Raw genomic sequence first — 10,979 nt, forward strand, 5'->3', positions numbered from 1 at the left:
TTTATTTTCAAGAATAATAATAGGTACAGATAAAATATATAATAATTTTTAGGAATACTACAAAATAAAATACTCATTTAATTGAAATAACAATCAGAACTTTTATGAACATGTGCTATTCAAACATTGTTCAGTACATATTTACATGTTATATGCAAAAAGTGTCCTCCTAGATTAGCCTGTGCAGTAAGCAAAAGCTAAGCAGGGACAACACTTTTGGCTCTTACAGTATCCTAGATATCAATGACAGTAATTGCAACCTGGCTTTCTAAAGCCTTACCAACTTTCTAAAGCGTTACCTGGCTTACTAAAGCATTACCTGGCTTTCTTAAGCATTACCTGGCTTTCTAAAGCATTACCTGGCTTTCTAAAGAGTTATATGGCTTTCTAAAGCATTACCTGGCTTTCTAAAAATTTACCTGTCTTTCTTAAGCATTACCTGGCTTTCAAAAGCATTACCTGGCTTTCTAAAGCATGATATGGCTTTCTAAAGCATTACCTGGCTTTCTGAAGCGTTACCTGGCTTGCTAAAGAGTTACCTGGCTTTCTAAAGCATTACCTGGCTTTCTGAGGCGTTACCTGGCTTTCTAAAGAGTTACCTGGCTTTCTAAAGTTGCCACTCGTGCTGTGAGAGCACTAATGAGGGATGAGATCTGCCCAGGGGACTGCAGACCGGTCAGAGTGGCCTCGATCTGAGACAGGCGTGCAGCAACATTGGTTGGCAACTGAAAAGTAACAAGCAAATTCGTTGAATTGATATCCCCCGCCAATATGCTTCTGGACACAAAAATGTTATATTTGACACTCAAAAAAGCATTTTTTCAAGATACAAAGGGCCATAACTCTGTTATTAACAGATGGTGTACAATGCCATTTGGCGTGCATCATCCCCTTATCCATATATATACTCATACCAAGTTTCAATGAAATCCGCAAAAGCACTTCCAAGATATGGCTCCGGACAGACGTACTGAAGGACAACGCCAAAACAATATCCCTCCGCGGATGGCGGGGGATAACAAACAAACTATTGGTAATTTATTCAGATGCTCTCAGAGATTTTCAATCCAAGCAATAATGATGGTGATTCAATATAAGCAAATAATTTCTCATGTATCATGGTGTATGCAGATTTTGATTTTCTCTTATTTTGAGATGATGAAGTCAAAACTTTTGCTATTAGTTCAAACTGCAGTTTCAACTTTGATCTATTTTCATATACAAGTTTTAAACTTTGCCATTTTAAGATTTGAATAACACATTATTATTGACATAAATCATTTTAGTGTATCACATCTGTTTATTTTTTAATAATTGGATTGTAAAATTATGTTTGAAATGATAAAGAAGATTGGATTGAAAACAGGGGATTATCTTCAACAAGCGTTCCGCTGTGAAGCCACTCACCGTAACTCTGAGCAGCTCTATGTTATGGCTCAGCTGTAGTAGCTGGGTTTGGACCTGGCCTGTGGGCTGCAGGTTGCTCAGCTGACTCTGGAGGTTCTGCAGTCTGGACTCCACACTGGTCGATCCACTGGAACCTGGACCAGAACCACTCTTCAACTGCTCGATAGCAAGCTTGTTGTCCTTCACCTGAAATAGACCAATAACATAAAAGATTGACCACTAGCAATTGCTGCTTGTCTAAGGTTGTGTTATCCCATGATTTGCAGAAAATTGATTGGATAATGCAGCAATGTTATATTAATGCCCACTAAGATGTAAATTGCTCAATGGTCAATTGATTTTTTATTGAAGTGGCAACTACTAGTAATCAGCATAGCAACCGGGAAATCATGGGTTCGATCCCCACTATGGGAGATTTCTTTAGATCTCCCCCAAAGACACCAGTGGTTCTAGGCCCAGGAAACGGACTCGAGAGCATTTCAATAAGCCTGAGGCTTTCGATGCAACCGAGCTTAAATAAATAGGTTTAAACTAACTGATCAATTAAATTTGTTCTGTTTGTAAAGTATGGCAGTCGGTATGGCTTACTCAATTGGCAGAATGCTAGAATACAAATCCAAAGATCCTGAGTTTGAGCTCTCATATTTTTTAACTGAACATTTCTTATCACAAGAAAATATGGAACATAGTTTTAACATTCCTTTCTGTTTTACAATATTTTGACAGTAGAATATTGTTTTTATTTTAAGAAAATTGACAGTGTGATTCATAGGTCGTTAGAACAATTAAATTATTCAGAGATGAGACCAAATCAAAAGGAAGTTATTGAAGCATATTTAGACGGACGTGATGTACTTTTTTGTTCACCCACTGGAAGTGGAAAGAGTTTAATCTTCGAGATAGCACCCACTTTTTATACTTACAGCTTAAAAAACAAACCCTTTATTAACTTGTAAGGGGATTGGTCGTGAAATCCTTTCTACGACTATTCTCCGTCTACCTCTGATTCAAGTAGGGCAGTGAGAAGTTGGGGAGGGCGTAAGTATGTGCACTCGAACTGGTAAAACCAGGTAACAGTGTAAGGTGGCTAACTCACGCCCAATAAATGACTTAAATACTGTTGAACACGTTGAAGAAAACTCCACTAAAACCAAAACCAAAATATAGCACACAAGTAATAACCTGACACTCACATTTATGAACAAATACATTACAATACTGTTATAATGTGTACATACGTTTTTGAACATAAATTGAAATACCTTCGAAATACATTATACAGCTTATCAAACATCAATGAAACAATAAAGGAATGTAATATATGCTGACAGAGTTCACTATACTCAAGCCAATAATTTCAAACTTAAACTCATTTGAGAGTAACTTAAATAATATTATATTATCATGTCTGCTGTGCGGTCTGCACAGGCTAATATGGGACAACACTTAACGCACGTGCCTTAAAAACCATTTCCACATGTGTATTTTTATCTAAAATGGTTTGCTTAAACAGGTCGCGCAAAGAAGATAATAACAATAATGCAATGCCCATGTACATGTACACTATACATGATAACATTGTCAGTTGAAGCATTTGAGATGCAAATCAGAGATAAACAAATTACAATCTAGACACACTACCCCACCATGGATGATTAGCAATTCATTCAATTAATTGTCAAAGGATAAAATTAATTAACCACCTAACCCCATACTGGTCTTATCTTAGTCCTGTACCAGTTGGTAAAGTATTCTAGATAGCATAACTTTGCTGTATAGGAATCTGTCAGATTTCATATACAATCTTATGTAAAATGCAACCATCACAATACACAGAACACAAAGAATATATCTTGCATTTGTTTTACTTATTGTCTGAAGCTTGATAAAATGCCAAATATTTGTCTAGGTATATGAAACGAAGACATTTAACATAACAGTTGCGACAATGATCAGCTAACACATTTTTTTAAGACCCGCGTCATGTGAAAATAGGTTATTTGCAACATGCGGCAAGTACAGCTCCAGACTTGCCTACACATGCGCAGTCTGGTCAGGAGCTTTGCTGTTCACTATTAAGTCATGCATGGTCTCCTGGTCTCATAAGTGGACAGCCAACCTCCTGACCATTCTGCGTGACTGCACAGGCTGGTCTGGAACTACGCTGGACGCATAAGGCATAAGACCATATTCAGCATGATGCTGGTAAAATGGTTGAATGAGAAATTATCTACACTCCTCACAATCTCTGACTTTTCTACACTTAAGTGCTAACAGAGGAGGACATGGGTCAACTATAAAAAAATTAACAACCATTTAAATTTAAATCTAAATGTCTTCAATGTTCGCTATTAAAGATCAATGATCTATGAATTGATCAATGATTTATAACATCAGAATTTTTTAGAAGAAACAAATGTACAATTCATTTTAATTTTTCTTTGTACACAAATATCAGTTAACCCTTTACCCCTTAGATATGTACTTTCATGCATTTATTGTCCCTTAGAAAGTTAAATTTAATTGAAAACCGTTCTTACTGTATTCAAGTTTGAAAGGCTTTATTTCCAACCCTAAGATACTGATGAGTAGCAAACAGCATAAAACCTGAACCGACTGCAAGCTACTCCCAGGCTGTTCTGGTTTTATGCTGTCTGCACATACCGTGGCCATGTTCACTTTGCTTCTGAGTTGGAAAGGGTTAATACAATAAATTTACTTTACATCTTTTCCATAAAACTGAAAAATAGCATACATGATGTGATTTGTTTTGTTTTTACAATTACTCATTTAAAGCTCCAAAATAAAAAGACACCTAGATATATCACAGAAACAGATGTCAAATTGAGAGGACTTCAGACAAAAAAGCTAGACCACAAAAAGTATATACCTAAATTAAAAAAATAACAAAGGGCCATAAACCTGAAAAAAAAGTTTCGGCCAAGAAACTTACTTTATCATAAACGCCACATCAAAATTCTCCAGCTATGAAAGTTTTGGTTATCCAGCTATGAAAGTTTTGGTTTTCCAGCTATGAAAGTATTGGTTAAATCCTCCATGCATTTTAACATTATTAAAATCGTTAGGTACGTAATAGAGAACAAAATGACTAATTGTCACAATGCTGCCAAGATTGGACAGCCCTATATTTCTTTTACAATCACAAATGCTAGTAGCCCATATAATATTTCACCATGCCAAGGCTGTCGGGCTTATGGTTAGCAGGTATACTTGCAAGTTAGCTTCCCTCGTATTTTTTATATACTTGTTAACAATCACATTGAAGACTAAATATTGTTAAAAATTGACTTTTTGTATTTAATTTCATTTTATAATACAAGTCAAATTATTTTAAACAAGAGTGCCAAACTGTCACAAGATACGCCCGTTTTAAGGCTTTGGACAACTTGATAACTTTACCATGACCCATATTTGAACTTGACCTACATATCATCTAGACACAACTTCTGACCAAAGATGGTAAAGATCTGATGAAAACTACTTCAATTAGAGAGCGGACACATTGCTAAATGCTTGAAATGCACTAAGTGACCTCGTGACCTAGTTTTTAACCTGGCATGACCCATATTTGAACTTGACCTACATGTAGATATTGTCTAGACACAATTTCTGAACAAATTTGGTGAAGATCGGATTAAAACTACTTCAATTAGAGAGCGGACACCATGCGAAATGCTTGAAATGGTTTAAGTGACCCTGTGACCTAGTTTTTGACCCGGAATGACCCATATTCGAACTTGACCTAAATATTGTCTAGATACAACTTCTGACCAAGCTTGGTGAAGATTGGATGAAAACTACTTTAATTAAAGAGCGGACACCATGCTAAATGCTTGAAATGCACTAAGTGACCCTGTAACCTAGTTTTTGACCCATCATGACCCATATTCAAACTTGACCTAGATATTGTCTAGATACAACTTCTGACCAAGTTTGGTGAAGATCGGATAAAAACTTTTTGAATTAGAGAGCGGAAACTGCTGTGGACGCCGGCCGCCGCCAAGGTGAAACTATAATACGTCCCGTTTTTTTTTAAACGGACGTATAAAAATTAAATCAGAGGTTATGTTGTCAAAAGTTAAGCTCAATGGGTTTTACAGCCTCAAGAGTAACGTGCTTAAAACGATTGGCTGAGAAAAAGTATTAAGAAGTTGAATATGAACTGTGGTAGTTACCGGTACTTGTTTTCAATAAAGAGAGGTAATTTCCAAGGGAGAAAACCTAGTTTTGGGAAAGGCCTATAAAATCACTTTAAGTGTGATATCCATGTTATATACACGTAATGTCAGTCTTATATCTGGAGTGGTATACATTAACTGTGTGTGTGATTTCTGCTGTGATCTACACACTATGTGTATGTGACAACTGGTGTGGTAGACATTTAATGTCTTCCAATTTTTTTTTCACATATTTACTTACTAGTATTATGACTCATATTGAAAGCTTCAATTAAAAACAAACACACTATGTGTGTAACAACCTATATGATATGCACTCACCAGTCACCATCTATGCTAACATATAATTAAAAAAATGCAGTCAGCTGTCTGTCTGTATTTTACTCGTTTTCTTTTTGTGTTAAACTGAAAAGAGTATACTATGTACGTTCATTTGATAACCTATTATTATGTATCATTGGGTTCTGCATTTACTAGTCAGTTGTACATGACTATGATATCTTAAATTACATGCACTTACTATTAATGTTATAGCTTATAAAGTCTGTGCCGTAAGAAGACACATGTTTGCACATAATTTGTGCATAAAAACTAATGTCTATTAATTTGTCCTTAATGATTATCACATGAATGTATGCACCTCATGCTTTATTCTTTTATATGCACAATAAAAAAGTCTACAAGTGTCAGGCTTATCCATGCTAAATGTATTTTTAAATATTTTTTTAAGTTCATATTACTAAAATGTTTACTCCTTTTTAAGCAGAAAACATTGGCTTTTGCATAGAACATTTTTATTGTAATTTCAACCTATTACAATTATACTTCTCATATGAGCTTTTTGAAATTAGGTCATTGCACTTTTTACCAGAAGTACAATGCTCTCTCTGTCCTTGCTTGCTATGACAGTGTTAAACGCTATGCAATCATATATGAGACGCTTGAAAAATATGCAATTATTGTTAATGAGAACATAAAACATACTGTCTGTGTTATAACTGCTAAATTGTCATCGTTGATGTTGATATAGCCTCCATTGGTGGCCCGCAATGTGATGTTATGGTTGGTTCCAGTCTGGAACACAAGGTGTCCATTCTGTGTCAAGATCCTTGGACTGAAATATTACATATATCAATTATAGCAAAATTGCACTTTATTAACTGTGCACACACAAAAATCATGGACTGATTACCATAGTCATAAAATAATTTTTTTTTATCATATGCGCATTAATAGAATGGATTTACATCAGATCTATTTGCATATAATATTTGTGCAAATAAGTTAACCAAGTAAAGTTAATAAACGTATAATTTCATTTAAAATCGTGTGAATTCAAAGACTTTAGGTAAATATTTGTCGATTGATTTATTTATTTGTGGATGCATGTCCCATACAGGGAATTTAGGAAATCATTTGGGAAAATATGAATACTTGTCCTCGATTGGTAATTGTCGGCTCAGGTAAAACTTACATGTACCACAGGTACTCTTAAGTATACTTAATGTATATACTAAATATATTAAAACAAGCCTAGTCCAAATTTTTGACGCTCTTAAATATTAAGCTACTTTTTATATGGGTAATATTTGGAAATATTTCCAAAGAATTTAGCCCATATAAAAAGTATCTCTAAATTCTTTGCGCGTCTTATAAATGAGACTAAAAACAAGCCATACTTGTTGATATTGCAAATGGCACTGAATTTTGGCCCCAAATTTGACCAAAAAACACTAGCTGGTAGGGATGCACACAAAAACAAAATCCTAGATGGAATTATCAGTCAGAATATTTTGAAAATTTCACAAACTACTTAAATGAGCAGAATATTTTTCCTTCTACCTAGAAATAACACATAATACAATTCAAGGGGACTTATTCATAGAATGGAATAGTTTTCATAGAATCTTTCTTTATTTAATATTATAAAATAGCATATTATTGCAATCTGAAATCAACTTATAACGTGTATATTGTTGCATCATTTGTAATATCAATTAACTGCATTTTGGTAATAAAGCAACCAAGATCAATAGTATCTGCTCTCAAAATTCCCAGCTTGAAATCAGGGACAATGTCAATTGTGTATTCACCTTTTTTTCTTGAAATTATTGCGTTTAATTATTCAAAAAATAAATTACAATGTTCAAATTTGATGCAGGGACCTGTTTGTATATGTCCCTGACCCTGTTTGATGTTTATTTATTTTTATCACTTAAGCCACATGTATTAACATAGCTGGGGATTACAAATACAATGATTCCAATCAAAGACCTATAGAATTCATATTATATAGGTCTTTGTTCCAATACATTGTGTATATTACATAATTTCAACAATAATCGAAAACTTGAAAAAGCTCCATCTACTTGATCAAGGTTCAACACAAGACTAACGAAACAAAGTGTTGTGTTCATTTAATGTCGTCTTATGGTCTACATTCATTATATTCATACAATTAGCAATTTTCTTCCTACTTCAATTATTTAATAATTATTAGAATTAAATAAACAACATGCAAAACAGAACACTGTTTAATTAAAAGTCCGATTCAAATGTTTGACAGATTGGCGCGAAATTACGGTACAGTAAAGAATAAACCGATTCTAACTTCATCATCGCGATTGCTTTTCACGACTCACCTGTTCAGCAAAAAAATTATATCATTTTTAAGCATGCCGTTTCATTTAAACAAGCAGAAAATAATATCATCACTATTAAACAATAGAAATATATACGTTCATTTCTTGATAATCGCCAGACGAAATTGTAACAAATACAGCGTTTGTAACGCTTACAATCGAAACCATGTATCACTACCTGATGGTCCCGGGTTCTATTCCAGGATAAACAGAGTATTTATTTCCTCCAAGCCTTGTAATTAAAACTATTTAAACGTATTCCAAACATTACAGTTGCGATATTAAATTCATTCAATGATGTTTGTCCGTGAACAAGACCTTTAAATAAAGTAAACAGTATACAGAAGGCTATAAAGAGGTTACATAATATATTATACATTGTTTGCCATTTTGTTTTAGACACATGATTTAAAATTAATAATAAAAATTAAATACAATAAAACTTACAGCTCAGGTTGAATTTGGCGTTTATTCCGTGTATCCTGGGATGTTTTGCCGCAAAATAGTGTCAATAAATACGCAATTAAAATACAGTAATGAAAGGGCTGTGCTCGGCCCATTCTGTTAAACGACCGATGATACTGCGAGCCCCGAAACGCAATTGCTTCGATGAACTGAAACAAGAATTATCTTTGAAAGAATTATCTTTGGAAGAGTCCATGTGCACCCGGATGCTGACAGGGTACAGGATGCAAATTCGACATCGGGTTCGTTCGTGTGTGAGGTGTCGTATATCTTCGACGCGACAATTATAAACCTTAAAGGGACCTTTTCACAGATTTTGGAATCTATTGAAGTTTGTCAGTAAATGTTTATATTTATAAATGTAAACATTGGATCTAAAAAGCTTCAGTAAAAAAAAACAAGAATAAAATTAAAGAAAGAAAAAAAGTAACCCTCATCTCGGCTCGAACCACTGACCCCTGGAGTAAAAGTCTTACACTTAAACCACTCCGTAATAAATGCTCATACAATTATTGGTGTATTTTATACTTCATATAAGCAATCCTCGTAGTGTCACAAAATATGATGGCAAATTATTCAATCGTTTCGCGTTGCAACGCTTGATAAATTTCCGGTTTTTAAATAATAAAAGATGCATATATGGATATTTTAGAGCATGGTAAATGTTCAGTATTACTTTTTTCTCACACTAGCATAACTTCAACGAAAATTTGCGAATCTGAAACTGTTTTGTTTTATTTTGTCAATTTACCAAAACGTGAAAAGGACCCTTTAAATCTGCATCCCGGAGGATTCACGTATATTCAATTAAGTGATTCTATTAAATTTATTTGACTTGCTCGAACACGTGTACACATGTATATATAAGTACCGATACATCATCTGCTATTGTCAGGAATGTGGACATGTGTGCATAACATTTGATTACACGGTGGGAAATTCTCCGCATCGGACTCAGAAGAAAACGCCAGTCAAATACCAGCCTGACTCACCCCGCACTTTACCAACACCGTATATGGGCTCGTTATACTAGCTATTATTTTGATGCGCATATTCACTTAATGAATCTCAGGGATTGAGCATTTCCTCTCACTTTTGTACTTTGTGACGAAACATACCGGTGCGTATTATAATATTTATAAAACTGCTTTATTTGAAAAGCGCATGCCCGGCCAGTTTTTGCTTCAGTTTCTTACAACATGTGATTATTCATACCATCATGTGCTAATTATTCATGTGCATCGCAGTTAAGAGGCAATCGCAACCAAGTACGATTAGTAGTTCCGTTTGATGTCGCGGTGTTATAGTGGCTGCAACGCTTGAAGTCTTGAACCGACACGTTATACGAAGACGTCTTCAATAATGGTTCATATCTTCGGTCATAGCACTGACCCGAATATTGTACGACTTTGACAGGGTAATGAAAGTTTATTATTAACCTCTGTATAATAAATAAACGTAAATGCATTGACGTAGTCAAATCGCTGAAGAGCTCCTTCATGAGTGAATAAATAAATGAGTCCCAGAAACATGGAAGCATTTATTTGATTCCTGCAATTCGTGCAAAGCTACTATAAACGTATTAAAGGGGCCTTTTCACAGATGTTGGCATGTATTGAAATGTGTCATTAAATGCTTTATATTGATAAATGTGAACATTGGATCTAAAAAGCTCTAGTAAAAAAAAAGAATAAAATATAATAAAGAAAAAAGTAAACCTCAACTGGGCTCGAACCACTAACCCCTGGAGTAAAAGTCTATCGCGCGCGAAATTCAAATATTGTTGCACTAACGCATTAAAATACGGAGAAAGATTTCAACCGTTGAAAGAATTTAAGCGTATGTTCATTTTTTGAATTTATTAAATTGCAACAATTTGGAATATATTAGCACGTAGTTCTTAAGCTAATATGCAACCAAACTGTATGTTCTGATTCCCCCGTGTAAGACAACTTGTTGGACTCGTCCATAAAACAATTAATTATGCTTTCGTTCACGAGCTGGTTGATACTGTCGCAAACTGATACGAAGGGGTATTGAACGTTTACTACGCAGAATGCGCACTGTACCAACCATGTAAACATAGAGCTGGTGCTAACGGTATCTCTGATGAAAGATTAGTATTAAATAATACCCCTCCCCCCCTCGCCCCAAACACATACAAATAAACAACATCACAAACACACATACAAACAAACAAAAAGAAGAAAAAACAACAAAAAACACAGAAATGTCATGTAAAGTGAAACGAGAAAAACAAGACGTT

At 34.6% G+C, this 10,979-nt stretch overlaps 1 protein-coding gene across 1 annotated transcript in view; it reads right to left on the reverse strand.

The window, feature by feature from the left end:
* The window catches only part of LOC127863354 (cubilin-like), a 93,189-nt gene extending 84,358 nt beyond the window's left edge, over positions 1–8,831 (reverse strand). Inside the window, exons 1-4 of the mRNA XM_052402823.1 lie at positions 8,696–8,831; positions 6,591–6,720; positions 1,408–1,593; positions 600–725 (exon numbers count right to left, since the gene is read on the reverse strand). Of these exons, the coding sequence (XP_052258783.1) occupies positions 600–725; positions 1,408–1,593; positions 6,591–6,720; positions 8,696–8,808 (555 nt within the window). The 5' untranslated portion in view covers positions 8,809–8,831. The remainder of the gene's footprint in view (positions 1–599; positions 726–1,407; positions 1,594–6,590; positions 6,721–8,695) is intronic.
* Between the last annotated feature and the right edge of the window lie 2,148 nt (positions 8,832–10,979).

Source organism: Dreissena polymorpha, unplaced genomic scaffold (assembly GCF_020536995.1).
Source record: "Dreissena polymorpha isolate Duluth1 unplaced genomic scaffold, UMN_Dpol_1.0 chrUn006, whole genome shotgun sequence".
Taxonomy (NCBI): Eukaryota; Metazoa; Mollusca; class Bivalvia; order Myida; family Dreissenidae; genus Dreissena; species Dreissena polymorpha.